Source organism: Hesperophylax consimilis, chromosome 10 (assembly GCF_061612785.1).
Source record: "Hesperophylax consimilis isolate HC1 chromosome 10, BYU_Hcon_1.0, whole genome shotgun sequence".
NCBI lineage: Eukaryota > Metazoa > Arthropoda > Insecta > Trichoptera > Limnephilidae > Hesperophylax > Hesperophylax consimilis.
The window spans coordinates 37954586-37971596 of NC_142845.1; the positions used below are offsets into that span (position 1 = coordinate 37954586).

Here is a 17011-nt window from a genome sequence, read left to right on the forward strand (position 1 = left end):
ATATAATTATACACAAATTTCGACTACCATAATACGGACATGTGTCTAGTGTGGTAGTCGAAAAGCATGTAAAAAACCTGTATCCAAATATATTTTTATGAATAAAGAAAAAAAAAATACGAACGACTAATCCTCATTTTCTCTCCGTACAATTTTATTGGCTGCTATCTTTATGTATGATAGCAAGATTCAATTCGAACTAATACTACTAATACAGTTAAATATGACCGAAGGAGAGACCAAGGTCTCATCAGCTCAGTTGGTATAGTGGTTTGTATCCAGCAAACTTTTACTATAGTTTGGTTCGTTCGGCTTTACATTCAAATATTTACAGTTTCTATTTATAAGGAATGTAGTGCTCCATTTATAAAGTAAGGCATTGTTTATGTTGGGGATGTTTCCCCGTTTTGAAATTGAAATATGGAATGTTTTCCGCACTTAATAAGTGAAACATTCTCTTTTGTTTCCCGCGTTCTCGATACCAAATATTTTAAAGAACGACATCAAAAATCTGAACTACAACCAAAAATGGCACTGAAAAAAATGTTTAATGATTGTTTCAACACTGCTTCAAATCTACTTGTGTGTTTTAAGAAAGAAACAAAAACCAGTGAAAGCTAATCAAAAAAGTTTACTTCGTGACTTCGTATTTCTTGGAATATTCGTATTATTTTTGTGTTATCATTTCCTAGCATTATTTACATAACAAAATGAATTTCCTTATTCCTTCCTTTTTGAAATCAATATCGGTTTTTAATGTGTTTTAAGACAAAGGGGAAAACAAATTAAAACTTAGCCAAAAGCAAGTTATAAAGGTCTGGCGAGGATATATCCATTCTCGTTGATGAATACATAAATCATCTCAGGCTATTGACTTTAATCGGTCTACCGAATGGAATCAACTAAATTTTCAGTGAACCAATTTAGCGTTGAAATAAATTATTAGTCTCCAAAGAACGAGGGACAACTCCAACTCAATGAATATTCAAGTAATATTTCCAGTTCTATAACAATTATTCTTAAGTACCTTCTTGAGAATTATTTAATCGATTACTTTAAATTGACTTTCATTTCCTAAAGAATCAGGCGTATTTCAATAAATTGGTTGGCAGAATCGTTTTGTCCCTTTATTTCATTGGGAATTACAATGGCTTGTATTCCGAGTGCCTGAGCGAACGGATTTCCCGTTCAAAAATTCATGGCACATCAAATAATTTTCATAATTATTGATTGGACCTTGAAATTATTAGGCATAACGATTTCTGTTACATTCTCGTTTTGTAGCAATCAATTTAATTGAGATTGATGTACCACGTCTTTACCTTCCCCTAAATACATCCCTTTTTACCGCGCACAATCTACATTCTAATCTTGTTCCAAAATGTCGGGTCCACTGGCTCAATCCTCTCTTAGCCAAGTGTCGCATTATTGCCTAAGTGATACTTTCTGTTTATAATGATGTTTGCGGAGGAATCCTTATATTTTAACACGTAACCTGTGAATGTTTGTCTATTTTTATCTTTGAACAGTTCGACTTTTTCTTATCAGCCAATTGCGTGTTTGTTTATGCCTTTTTACCCAGGCTGGATTAATGATAATCCCTTATTATATTGGTCCTGAAGTTATTACTACAACTTTACGTAACCGATTACGATTTTTCGCCCTCTCAGTTTATCATCTCTACATCATCGTCTGAGAACTGTAATGGACATCTCAACAAAACATAGATTGAGACTTACTCACTGTAAAATTAAAACATGTTAAATATCTTGTACAATATTTATAAAGGTAGTATTTAGGGAAAATTGAAGACATTAGGCATTTTTTTAAATATCCATAGATAAGATATTAATTGAGACAAATAATAGATAAAAAATTTATACAACTTAATAGTGAGTGCACACTGACGTATTTACACTTTTATACTGGCATCAATAAAATATGTAATGAATAGTTTTAGTGTTTTATTAAGACAAGTATCTTTACATGGTACCTTATTCTTATTCAATGATATAGTAGTATATTTCTCACATAAAGAAATTTTACTTTTATGACCAAATATCTCAGGACAGCACTTTTAAAAATAGCGAATTTTTTAAGCAGATTGCCCAAAACAACGTTTTTTTTGTTCAACAGTTCTCAGGCGACGATCTCTGTTTGAATTTTTAACAGCATATCAAAAAAATAAGCTTATCATAAACGTTATTTTTAATTTTTACCATCTTTTAATTAAAAATTTCCACAAAATTCTATCAGCAAATCTCTGGTGACGCGAAGAGTAGCAGTTTTCAGTTGCATCCAGTGCGCTGAAGTGTACGAATCAGGAGCAGTTCCAGTTCCAGTTCCAGTTCCACCTTATCTTTCTACCTCCGCAAGCAGTGAACTGTTTTCCTGGGAGCCCCCGGGGGAGCGGATACTCCCGCGAATATACCAGATAATGTAATTGTCGCTTTTGCGAACTCTCACCAACCTTATTCTGAGCTCCTGGTCGTTATTAGGGAACTGCTTATATTTTCGAAATAAAGATATTTTAACTCATATGGACTGGTCATTTCGTGCTCATGAAGTATTAACGCTAAAATTGAGCCGCTGTCATTAATTAGTAAACTCGTCATATTTTACGTAAAAAATTAAGTAAATGACGTTATTGAAATGCGCCTAATTGAAAATGTATATTTTAGATATTATTGGATTATTTTAACATTTTAATATAAATCATATTGAAAAACCATGATTTTCTCTTAGTATCAACAAGTCACAAAAGTAAAACTGCATATTATAACTTGAAGAAAACTTTTCATTTTAGAAATTATTTTTGTTGTATAATTTAAATATCTGTGTCCTTATACTAACTTAATTTTGCCCGGACGACACGAGGCTGCCTCTTATGCCCGCCTCGTATCGTCTGGACGAAGCTATTGAGAATGCGAATATCACCCGCCAGGGTTGCCGAAAAGCTGTAAATTCGGTTTTGAAGAACGGGCGTCCTTTTCCTTCCAGGTCTGCTTGTTAGGTATACGTTTCGGAGAAAGAATAGCCCGGAAGCGAAGGACGCACACGCGCCGAGGAGGGGTCGGGAGACATGCAGGGCGTGCCTAAATCAGCGGTGCTAACCTTACACTATCCAGTCTATCACAGCACCTGGTGCTAACACAATCACACTCCATAGTTACTCCACAGTCCACCAGGTAAGCACCCCTACCAACCTGATGCGGTTTCTGCTTCAACTAACAAACCTTTAACATTGAAAGCCTAACATTGCACGTTGCTAATAAATATTCTACGATTCTCTTTTTGTGGTGGGTGTGTGACACGCGTTTGTTATCTCTGTACTATCTAAAATATGTGATGGGTGTCGAAGATGATTTCTATCTATTCGGAGTCTATGGAATCACCATTGGGTACTGTCGCGAGACTGATATAAGGTGAGAAAAGGAAACTTAGGGATAAGAGAGCGAAGAGGAAGAAGAAAGGACAATACTTCAAAGATTACCGTACCGCACTTGAAGTGAAATGACACTAAACTGTGCTATATAAATTCCATGTTATTATTATTATTATTAAATCATGAAACCAAGCTACCTACGGCAATTAACTGCACCTTATCGATTCTGAATGTTCTCCCTCACCAAGACATTGAGAGTACTTTCCATTCTGCAATGAGGTGCACAAGTCTATGTTTTTATTTAGGAACCCGCCATTAATGGGTTCAGAGTAAAGCAGCTTACCCGTCTACTACGGAGGCAGTCGGTGGTTCTGTATAAGCATCTAATTAGTCTAAAGCGACAATCATAGTAATACTCCAGCTACATAATTAGTCCAAAGCGACAATCTTAGAATACTTCAGCTAGATAATTAGTCTAAAGCGACAATCAAAGTAATACCCAGCCACATAATTAGTCCAAAGTGACAATCATAGTAATACTCCAGCTACATAATTAGTCCAAAGCGAAAATCTTAGAATACTTCAGCTAGATAATTAGTCTAAAGCGACAATCAAAGTAATACCCCAGCCACATAATTAGTCCAAAGTGACAATCATAGTAATACTCCAGCTACATAATTAGTCCAAAGCGACAATCTTAGAATACTTCAGCTAGATAATTAGTCTAAAGCGACAATCAAAGTAATACCCCAGCCACATAATTAGTCGAAAGTGACAATCATAGAATACTCCAGCTAGATAATTAGTCTAAAGCGACAATCATAGATTACTCCAGCTAGATAATCAATTAGTAAATAAATAATATGTCCGTTGTCCGACGGGTGGGTAAGCAATCAACATCAATCGAGTGTCGTAAGACCCTGCGCCGAAAATTAAGTTCATTATAGTAAGGTAACGGTCTGCAGCCCAGTTCAGTGTGGAACTTTTCTGCGCAGGGTCTTACAGCATTTGGTTTATGTCGATTGCTTACGACCCGTGGGACGACGGGCTAAGGCGACCATTATTATAATATAATCTTTCAAGATAATTAGTTTAAAGCGACAACTACAGCAAGAGAAATATTAAGTTGCGTATTTACTGATTTTCATGAATTATATTCAGGTTCATTCTGTCTTTCAGTGTTTGAAGGACAAGGTGGTCGGGACGATGGGCTAAGGTGACAATTGTTATAAAATAACCTTACTAAATAATTAGTCTAAAGCGACAACCACAGAATACTCCAGCAAGAGAATTAGTAAATATTTAGTTGGGTATTCACAGATTTCCAAGAATTATATTCATTTTTATTCTGCCTTCGAGTGTTCATCATCTCATAGGTTGTAAACTTCTTGATTTTATCATGAGAAAAACGTAATCTGAATCCACGAAGTTTTCAATGCCGTTCGCTATTCTGCTAAAAGCATCTTAAATAAGTGTGTATCATAAAAGAGGAACACTGGATATATTATTATTTACGGAAAATTTTAAAAGAAAAACACGAGCCATGTTTTGCTTTTCGCGAGAAGCGCTCAGAGTCATAACTTTCCATCATTTTATATTCAAAATACAGTTTCTCTAAATTTTCCAACTCAATTGTATTTTATTTATCCACTCATTTACTTTCGCAAATGGTCTCTTGCTATATGAACTAGATCATTTATATTTCTTTAATAAGGCTTACAAAATTGAAGTTTCTTGGTTTGTTTATTTGGGAAAACGAACAGATTTTCTTGCATTTATAAATAATAAACAAACAAAATAAAATCTAATGACAGATTTTCACATTAACATCAAATTATAACAAATAACTAAAAAGCGGGCTAAAAAATTACAAAAATTCAAAATTTAATAAATAAATAATCCAATAAGATACAAGAACACAAATAAATAACGATACATACAAATTAAATATGCTCACTACACTAACGACAGCATTAATCACTAATATATACCTACAAATAAATTGAAAAAATATTTATAAAATGAATGGCATACAACCGAACAGGATTAAAGCAGCAAAAACTGTGGAATAACGGTGCTCGGGTGTTGTGAAATTGGCACATCATTTTCCGTTTGGATTTCCTAGTTCTCTCTCATCGTGAACAGGGGTAAAACAAAAGTATGACAATTTCATCTTTAAGTTAAAAATCTTTGGCGACGCCGGATAGAAAAGCCAGTCTATTTATACATGCGAATTTTCAAATATAAAATGCAAAAATTATAATATCATCTTTGCATTAGGAATATTTATTAATATTTTGCTTTGAAGCATATACTAATGAATCTTCTGGCTGACGGATTCCGGCTTCAGGTCTTAATTACTTAATGAATACTCCATTAAACACCGTTGCAGGGCAAAGAAAATAAATTAAAGCCCCATTTGCATTTCATAAAACCTCGCGCAATCACAAAGCTATCAGCTCATCGTGCAAGAAGCAACAAGGGGCGCCATTTATATTAAGATTATTCGAGACGCTGTGCCATTTTGAAGCTCAGGCAACTTGCTTATAAATATTCAACAATTAAAGCAAAAACCTGTTGTCAAAAATACAAACATATTCCTCTGTAATCTTTCTTCTATTACTTTGGTATTTTAATGTGTTCATAATAACTTTGTGATCAAATTCAGTAGCTATTTGGTGAATTCATAAATAAAACATATTCTCAAAGCTATGTTTATTCTCAAATGAGCTTAAAACTTGATTGTAGCCGCACACTTTTTCTCTGCCCGTGCTAAGGTAAGGTACCGCCGCTCGTGCTGAGGTAAGATACCTCTGCTCGTGCTAAGGTAAGGTACCTCTGCTCGTGCTAAGGTAAGGTACCTCCGCTCGTGCTAAGGTAAGGTACCGCCGCTCGTGTTAAGGTAAGGTACCTCCGCTCGGGCTAAGGTAAGGTACCGCCGCTCGTGTTAAGGTAAGGTACCTCTGCTCGTGCTAATGTAAGACACCAACGTTGAGCGAATTTCGTTCCGAATTTCGGAAAGTTCATGCTTTGTATTTTATGTATTTGAATAATTAGAATTGCCACAACATTATAAATCCGAATATTCAGAGCATTTTTATGGGAACGATAACTTATTTTTTCTAAGCCCCTGAAAGGATTGCCATTAAGTCATTACCCTGCTTTGTCAAAATTAAAGTTAAGTTGTGTTCTACTGACAGTATTTTATTAATGAATCAAGCTCATGAAAAGTTACATAAAAGTGTGGCTCCTTCATAGCCATCAATTCAATGAACATTATTATATTCATGATTTAAAAGTTCTCGAAATGTCAATCACCCTAAACTGGAAATAGAATTGTATGTCTTGTTTACCTTTGTTTCGGTGAGCTGTAACAGAACCTAATTTTGAACATGCAAATCCGAGATGCCCCTTATAATTCAGCGCGATAAATCAGCGCTACAAGAGAACCATTGTTTCTGTATCACCTCGGCATTGTGCTTCTGTACCACACACATCGTGAGATATAGTTCCCGGGCGGGCACTTCACGGAACTTCCCAGAGATTTACTCCACGGCTATACGTGTATCAGTAGGTGTACACTATACACGTGGCGTCGTTCTAGCGGAGGCGCTGACGCTTACGCGCGCCGCGACGCCCGCCGCCCGCTGCCCGTCTTGCAGAAGCGTAGATGTGTTCATCTTCCCCATTCTCAACGTAGCTTGTCACATTAATGTAGATTCTATTTATATTAACGATCTTGTGTGTTATTTTAAATAATTGATTAATGAGTAAAGCAATGAGTGCCATTGGGAGCGCAATATTTTAATTACCCAACATAGTACGATCTAAATTAATCTATTTAATTCGTAAAGTTTATATTATTTATTTAATCTAATCTACACTTTGTTTATTAACTGTAAATATTCCAAATACCTACGTAATTAAAAAATAAATAAGTATCTTAATAACACGGTTATCCGACATAAAAAAATTATATTAACCCCATACAGGAGGCCCGAAGGAAAATAATTTCCATAAGGGCTTTTTTAATTTTAGGGGATGCTGTGTGGAGGGTCTTATCAAGGAAAGGAACGAGAGGAATTTCTGGGAAAGAAAGGGTATGAGGGATGGGTAGGAATCTAGGAATCAGTGTGTCCAGGAGTGATGGACGTATGATCTTTCCTTCATCATGGCGCTGATCGGTCAAGAGAGATCGGTTGGAGAGGTCAAAGGGTCACCCCAATCCAGTCTCTCACCCGGGCACCTCTGCTAAAGCACCAAACGTAACGAACCTCTTGGGCTGATCTATGGCAGAGGTGTTGGTTATCCAATGAACGCTTCCTGGAGTGGTGGTACCTGAATAATGATTTGCCTTGATTGTAGCCAACTTTCGAGAGAAAGGGTTTCACAAAAATGAGTAGGTTTTTATAGCCTTTTCATGTTTCAAATTTCAATAAATTCCATTGTAATATTGCCGCAAAAATGAAGAAAGTGTTGTTTGTTCCGGCGACTCGAGAATATTGTTTGAAAAATGTAAATGATGCAATCCTTTATATTAAAATGTTATTTTCCACGAGCAACATGGAAAGGTCAACCTGTTCCTTTGAGGCGGTGGCTTTATTTTTACCCCCGGAGTTGTGTTCTTGTTTGGCCACATTGTCTCGGGAAAAGCTGCAAAAACCTATGTCATTTTGTTCATCCAATTTCAAGACGAGGATAAGAACTACATAAGCGTAGATCGTGATTGAGCGTAGCGGTCAATGCTTGTTCTTATAATCAAAGTTACATAATGTTGTTTGTTTTGTTATTTTCGTGATTACGCGGCGACCAAATCATTGTTTTATTCTACACTGAGCACTGATATTTAGATTGAACAACACCCAACAAACAATATGACGTTTTCCTTATTTTTTTCCATTTTCATGATTTTTTCAATTCCACATAGCCCATTATGGTTATGGTATTGAGAGCGGAAAATTATTAGTAGAAATTTCAGACGTAAAATACTGCAAAAAATTTATTATACTTCTATATTTTTTGTTGGTTTAGCTAAAAGATTCTCTGCTTAAATACATATTTATTGAATGAAAACAAAAACCTTGTTAAACCACAGATTTATTTAAATTTACCAATTAGTTTCACATTACTTAAACTTTATCGGTGTAGCAATTTAATCTAACAAACATGAATATATAGTGAATTAAAATATAAGAAACAAAAATTTATAAAATACAGTGTTACAAAGATTCAAAAAGAACTTTTTAATATAACTAGCTAACCATCACGCCGTTTCCCCGCAGGGGTAGGCAGAGAGGACGGACCGCCAAACTACTCGGTCTTGGCACACACTCCTTGCCTCATTCACATTCATACATCGTCTCATACATACTCTTCTATTATTCTGACTCTTGACATGGCCCGACTCGAGTATCTGATTCACTTGATCGTGCCATGTCTTCCTCGGGCGTCCCCGACTTCTGCTACCATTCACATTTGCATCATATATCCTCCTTACACTCCTATCTTCGCTCATTCGCTCAACATGCCCAAGCCTTTTTAATATGATCCACAAAATTCACTAAGTTAACATTAAACAAGTCAGTATCACCTTAGTATTGATTTTGCATGGTGCGAAACCCTTGTATCGATAATTCATAAACTTGTAGAAGCTATTTTCATTTATAAAATCAATTACCGCCTACAACTTTTTCATCGCGCAGTTCATAATTGAAATTCTTAAAAAAGTGTAGGTGTAATTTAGCCCTCTCTGATTTGTCACAGATTCTATCCCTGAAATATTAATCGTTCATCCTCACCTTAAGAAGTTTTACCTTAAGTCTATTAATATTCAGTAGAAATGTGGACTTCTCGCCGCAATGATTGGTCCCATCACACCGGCACTTACAAACTTTGTTCTTCTCCGCCCCAAATGTCGACAAAAACCTTTTTTTCTCTAAGTTAAGCAGCCGAAACTTATTTAATCTCATTTTATCGGAGTGTATCGGATTCTGTCCACAATAGTAGTTTTAGTTTGTTAACTCGACTAATTCGATAAATTATAGCCGGAGAAGGAAATGAGATACTGAATAAAGGATAAGTTAATCCAAGGGATACTACTCTATCATTTATGTACCCACGTTTAAAATACTTAAGTATTAGTTTAACTCCTGCTCGAGCTTATTACAGAAAAGAAGCGAGTAAAAACTGAATTCATTTTGAAGTAAATATTATGTAAATTTATCTTTTGAAAGACTTAACTGGAAAAACTTCAGCCTTCAAACAACTTTCCGGTAATATGTTTTTCAAATATTATCTCAAAACTCTGAACTTTAAACGATTATTTTTTCGTGTAAAAATAATAAATATTAAGTTGATTCTGATGGAAGAATGAGAGATGCCGAAAGAAGAGTTGAGAAGACCAAGGAAATAACATGTTTTAGGCTTGGCCTCCTCTAGCGATTTCTAGTCTCGGCGACCAAAAAACTGTGATAAATAAATCTCTGAATTTGAAAAGTTTACCAATGTTTGCTCTTTTGCCACAGACGAGAAGTAAATGGAGGAAGCATGTAATTTTTTGCTTGTTACGCTTTAAAATATTAAGACGAATTATTCTTTTGCGTTTTTTTACGTACATACGCAACAAGAATATGAATAAATAGTTTTCTCCGTATAAAAACTCAATTCTTTCTTGGAAAAGCATGCAATACTGGATTGAATTACCGATACAATATTGTATTCGTATGCCTTTCTCGATAAAAATTAAGTCTGTTTGCGTACAAAACTGTTTATTCATTTTCATTTTACATAAATTACAAAAAGAGTATTTTAATAAAATAAAAAAATTAACGCCATCTACGTACCCGAAAGTTTTGTTTTTTATAAATACTGCTATATATTTTGTTACATTTTTTAAATATATTTCCCTTCTTGCTACACTAACTTGCGCCGTGTTGTAGCAAGTAGTCTACTACTTCATTTTTAGTATGATCAAAATGAAATTAAATTATATTATAACATAAGATTTTTGCGTTTAACCTTAAAGGACAGTTTTATAAGTTATTTGAAGATTTATGTGAGCACCGTGCAATTTTTTTCCCAGCTTTACCGAATGACAATAAGTAGTTTTGACGAATAGGGAATAGTTGGTCCCAACAAAATAAACAAACTTCACACTTTAGACCACAGTTTTTCTTTAACTTTACGGTCACTTTATTCCTTTAATTGTTTATTATAAAGAGCTGGTCTCTTTTCAATTTCTTTCATAAGTATGTAGATTCGTTGTGAGATATTTTATACAAGTTTTTGTTGCGTTTTAATAAGTATGTCAAGACTGCTTCAGAACTGCGACTAAACTGACGCAAGTGAGGGTATAAGGGAGGTGTTATTCATTGCGGTAAAATGACAACATATTTATAACCGGTTGGATTTTTTTAATAGCTTCGATTATTTAGTCGCAAGTGTATGCACTTGTATTTGAAACAATGAGTTTTATTTTTGCGACTGAACTATCGCGTGACTAGAAATTGGAAGTGTAATTCCCAGGTCTTAGTCGGAAAAGTATGTATGAAATAACTTCAATGAGAAAGTCGTGTGTTAGTGACAACAGACAACGCTTCGTTTCAACATTTAGATATAATTGCAAAAATGTTTAATGTTTCGAGACGAATACAGACCACCGACTATTTACCTCGGTTCCGTTAACAATATTTTTCTATGTATGCACATTACACAATGGTAGTTTTCGGGTCAAGCTTTTAAACTTTGACAAATATCACAAGATAAATAAGAACTGAGGATAAAAAGCCTTCTGAACATCACATAAAGGACTATTAGTCGTTCTAAAAACTTTATTCTAGTGGGATTTCTTTTTAGCTTCTTGCATCGCTTTGATTTTAGTGGGACAGTGCTTCAATAAACGGATCAAAGAAAAATATTTTTCAAAAGCCAGCACGTCTGTAAAATACACTTCTATCTCACTCCAATAATAACGCCCTTTCACACCGTCTCGGCTTCTATCCCTCATTACAATCCCTGATCCTTTCATCGAATCAAATTCCTCGTTCGCATTCAGTTTTCCGATTGATCTCATATGATCGTATTCCTACACCGCTGTCGCATTAACATGACAATATAGGAAACGAATGGCGGGACTTCTCTGGGCGGGGCGGGGGTGGGGTTGGGGGTGGTTTCAAGGGGTTGCTCAGGAGGAAAGTGCCAACTAAGAAGTCAGGAAATCATGTGTTAAATTTTTATTGAACCTACACACAATTCTGTGCTTAACCGTAAGTACTATGATTCTGTCTGTAATCTTAAACTTAACGTATCAGACAAGCTTCATGATATATCAATAATTAAAAATATCTTCACTAATACTTATATTTGAATACGGTAAAATCCGTCAGTGCAAGAGCGTCGTTGTTGTTTGTAGATTTTAGTAATTTGAAAAATTATTTCCAGAAATTATGTGGTGCACTTTTCCACAACTTAAGAAAATTATGACATAAACAGTTTTTTGCATCGGTTTCGTGCAATATATAGTTTTTTTTTATCAATAAAAACATTTGTGCTTTCACTTTAACTATGAAAACATTACGCTATAAAATTGTCTTAATGCAGGTCTCTAATAAAGGTGAAGGATTTTATTGTCTTTGTAGAAAGTGTATCAGTAGATTTGTAGTGCTTTTATATATTTATTGTTTTTGTGTTGTGCTTTTATATGTTTACATAATAACAGTGGAAGGGTAAAAATATCAAACTTTTTTTTCTGAAAGATTTCGTGGCAAATTTATTTCAATGTTGAATATATGATTACCGTCATTTTTTGTGTGTATTCATGTTTGTTTATTTGACAGTGAACTTCGTACACTGGTAAGTTTGGCCCGGACGATCCCCGATCCGTGTCGCGGGCGTCGCGGGCGTCGCGAGCGTCTCGACCCGCCGCCGCCGGTCCCAATAAGCGTCTCTATTGGATCACAGATATTCCAATTTCGCCCGAGGATGATTTATTTTTCCTGCCATCAGATTTATTCAATCCTCAAATCGTCGACGTTTTGTAAATATATTTTCCTGATAAATCCTTTTTTTATTTGGTACCCGCGTCGCCGTAATGGGAATGTATTTAACTGAAAGATGCGATAAAAGCCAAAAAGTGGCGCGAATTTCAAATTTCCTTTCCATTCGAATTTCGTACATTTTTATTGGCGTCTCACTAGATTTCCGTGTCCTTTAAAGACAAGCAGAAAAGGAAAACGATCTCAAAATCAGTTCCATTATTGAAAACATCGTAATCAATATAAATTGATAAACGCGAAACGGGTTTAATGTGACAGTGGGGTAAAGAGCGTATTACCGATGTATATTACTTAACAAATACAAAAGACTGAGACAGTTGTGTATAATAAATACGATATAATTTTTCCTATTCGTATGTAAAAGGCCCTAAAATGGGGTTTAATAAATAAACAAATAACAGTTTTTAAAGTACAGGTGTTTAAGGTACTTTGATAATACAAAAAAAATCACGGTGTTTTAAGATCGGGATTGTTTAAAAATTATTGAACGATTTTTTTCTACCCTACTCCACTTCTAACTTCCTGGCATAAATCTTTAAAAACAACTTCTAATTTTTCACAAACAATCGGGTTTGTACACGTTTAATTTTCAATATTTAAATCCTTTTTTTAAGTTCATCAATCAAATTTTGGCTGCAGGCTTCGAGCAGATCTATAAAGAGTTGTCTGTAAGGGAGAGCCACCATCAATCAGGCTGTATCTTCGCACAACAAGTGTGATGACCCACCCCCAGATAAGCTGGGGATAGTGGCTAGGGACTAGCGACCACCCCTATCGGCCAGCAGATAAACAATGGCACCGTATGGCCAACAGTACCTACTGTAGCCACATTCGGAGGCCGCCGCAAATTACCCCGTACAATCGGCGCACCGCTTGTAATTTGCGCTGCCGCCTCAATAAAGCAATACTTGCGTTAGCTTTTTGGAGGATTGTGAATTTGGAGTTTTATTTGCGGTCGATTGAATAAGCGTTACAAAAATGTTCGCCGTTATTAGATTTCCTTAATTTTAACAGTTGATGTTGGTCGTTTGACTTTTGAGCGCAGTATTTTAAAATGTTTTTAAAATTTTAAATCAGAAACAAATCATTGGATACTTCGTGGATCTATATAATGGTGAGATATAATAAGATTCTTTTTTTATATACGCACCTAGTTACTAATCCTGTGAAAAACCTTTTTTTTTAACAAATTAATCACGTATTTTCATATTTTAAGTTTTGATTTATTTTTGTTTTCTTCTAATTTCATATATTCTTGTAATTTGCCAAATATCTTCATTGCTCATATGACAACTCCTATGCTCCATTATTACAACTGTAATAGCTATTTCACCTACACTACACCTACACTAGAACTTTTAAATCAACTAATAGCCGATCAATTGATGATAGAAACATCTTGAAAAAGATGTTCCTTTTTCCATTTTCAGTCCCTTAAAAAATATTTATATTACAACAATACCTAGCAGAACTTTACTAACGTATTGTAAAACTTCCCAACCTTTTACAATTAATATTGCATCTTTGAACACTAAGAAGACAATAAAAATTTAGCACGGGTTGTTCTACAGAATTTGAACAATTCATAAACATTCAAGATTTGTGAAAGTTCTATTCAAGTGCTGTTACTATCCAATAATAACACAGAACTTGAAGAAAACTTTCGCAGAAATTGAATTTTAACCTCGAAATTTGATGAATTGTTAAAATTCTGTGAAATAACCCGTCCTCAATCTTCTTCTAATGAAAAATGTAACTATTTTTTCTTTTCCCTTTATTTTTCCCCACCCGACGAATTTTCATCTAACCCTTAATTTCTAACAATAATTCTATTTTGAAAGCCCTCACTCGCATACCGGAAGCATCCTCTTTTCCCTCCGCGGACCCTCTTGAAGATATAAATAATTCCCATGCAGAAATTTTTCCTCATAAATATCCCTTCGGGCACGAATTACGGGAAGTTTTTTCTGCTGCCCCTAGCCCACAGCCAGTAGCCCATACGCCGACAATAATAATAATGGTTTAACGTTGTGAACTGGGGCCGCTTTCACAAACGCAGTCCAGCTTATTCTCAGTTATATCCATACGGCTTTGAGACTGAGCTTAGATAACGTTCATGAAGGCAGAATGTACACACACATACAATCGATATGGAGTCTCTTGGTTCAGCTTTGAGTGTAGGTAGGAAATCTGGTAAACATTGAAGTTATTGTTTAATGGGTAATTTGGATGTATTTTTACTGCATAATAAACAAAATTCTACCAATTTTAAAATGTGTTGCAATGTACAGTATTCATCGATATTATTCGATGCATTTTCACGGTAGTAATTTGGTTAACACGGTAATTGATTTTGTCGGAAAATCTGCCATAGTTCTGAGATAGTTCATAGTTCTGACATAGCTCTACCAAGTGACATAATAAGTGATTTCCGTTTCCAATCCCGGTATTTTCTCTGAAAATCTGACATTGTTCTGAGATGGTTCATAGTTCTGACATAGCTCTACCAAGTGACATAATAAGTGATTTCCGTTTCCAATCCCGGTATTTTCTCTGAAAATCTGACATTGTTCTGAGATAGTTCATAGTTCTGACATAGCTCTACCAAGTGACATAATAAGTGATTTCCGTTTCCAATCCCGGTATTTTCTCTGAAAATCTGACATTGTTCTGAGATAGTTCATAGTTCTGACATAGCTCTACCAAGTGACATAATAAGTGATTTCCGTTTCCAATCCCGGTATTTTCTCTGAAAATCTGACATTGTTCTGAGATAGTTCATAGTTCTGACATAGCTCTACCAAGTGACATAATAAGTGATTTCCGTTTCCAATCCCGGTATTTTCTCTGAAAATCTGACATTGTTCTGAGATAGTTCATAGTTCTGACATAGCTCTACCAAGTGACATAATAAGTGATTTCCGTTTCCAATCCCGGTATTTTCTCTGAAAATCTGACATTGTTCTGAGATAGTTCATAGTTCTGACATAGCTCTACCAAGTGACATAATAAGTGATTTCCGTTTCCAATCCCGGTATTTTCTCTGAAAATCTGACATTGTTCTGAGATAGTTCATAGTTCTGACATAGCTCTATCAAGTAACATAATAAGTGATTCCCGGTTCAAATACTGGTATTTTCTCTGAAAATCTGACATAGTTCTGAGATAGTTCATAGTTCTGACATAGCTCTACCAAGTGACATAATAAGTGACTCCCGGTTCAAATCCCGGTTTTTTCTCTATAATCTGGCATAATAACTAATCTACTCAGCGACATAATAAGTGATTCCCGGTTCATATCCGGATCTTTTCTCGGAAAATCCCAACCAAGTGACATAATTAGTGATTTCCGGTTCAAATCCGGGTCTTTTCTCGGAAAATCTGATAATTTGATTTTTGTTATTTAAAATTATTTATTCCTGTAAAATAAAATTTAGACCTTCAATTTTTTGTACTTGAAAACCTGTTGTATTTATTTGTAACTTTCTGTACCTACATCAATCATAACAATTTAATAAAAGTAATAATTATTCGCTTGAAATATCCATACAAATTGAAAATAACTCCGGAGTAAAAATAACATCAGAACAGGACATCAGAAGGTGCGGGTTCAATTCCCGTCGGCGGCATTTATTTTTACTCGTGAGTTATTTTCAATCTGTATGGATATTTCAAGCGGCTAATTATTGCTTATAATAACGTGTTATATTTAAAAAAAGAATAATATTTGACAATTCAAAATATTTTACCAACAAATGTAGATATGATATATCTCCGCGCCATCTAGTGGGAAATTCACCACTAACAAAGACTTTCTAAAAAAAATGGTTTTGTATTGGTGAAAATATATTATAAGCAGTAATTGTCGATTAAAGTACTTGTACATATTGAATTATTTGGCGGGTTGGGTATAAGCCGAAGTAGCTCTGTGGTCCAGAGCACCTGACCGGACACCCGAAGGCGGGGGTTCAATTCCCGTCTTCGGCATTTATTTTTATACGGGAGATATTTTCAATTTGGATGGATATTTCAGGCGAGTAATTAAATGCTTATAATAATTTGTTAACAGTAGAATTTGTTTTTTTCACTTTTATTTTCAAAAGCATGCATTTACAAACTTGCCTGATGTGATCCTCTCCGACTTTGCATACATTTCGTGTGATAAATTGCATCTGAAGTGTTTGAAAAATGTTGGGCGATGAATAGGGGTTTGCTGCGGTATGAAAAATTGACTTTTTTATACGATTTAGTCTCCGGCGCTGCGAGGAAAAGCTATTGTCTGGCCGCAAAGGAGCTTCACCACTCTCACCAGCCATCCCTCTTCTGGTCCCAGCGTGAAAACAGCTTTATTTTATACCGGTTAACACTGTGCAATCAATTGTGTAAATATACATTATATTACAGCTAAGCGGAAGTTTAAAAATGATTTGTTCATTCATTTGCACGAAATCAACATGAATTAAATAATGCTTCTGAATTGTTCAATCTTTATTTGTTTATTTATTGCATCTCACTATACAAAAAAAATGCTTTATTCCTCATAAAATCAACCTCACCAGGACTAAGCCTGTAT

The 17011-nt window shown here is 35.0% G+C and overlaps 1 protein-coding gene across 2 annotated transcripts in view; it reads left to right on the forward strand.

The window, feature by feature from the left end:
• Positions 1-17011, forward strand: part of LOC149420725 (uncharacterized) — a 499238-nt gene that overhangs the window by 443735 nt on the left and 38492 nt on the right. The window contains exon 3 of one of the 2 annotated variants that reach the window (XM_089636924.1): positions 3001-3188. The exons of the other annotated variant lie outside the window; for it this stretch is intronic. Within the exon in view, the coding sequence (XP_089493050.1) occupies positions 3001-3113 (113 nt within the window). The 3' untranslated portion in view covers positions 3114-3188. The remainder of the gene's footprint in view (positions 1-3000; positions 3189-17011) is intronic. 2 annotated transcript variants of the gene reach the window in all.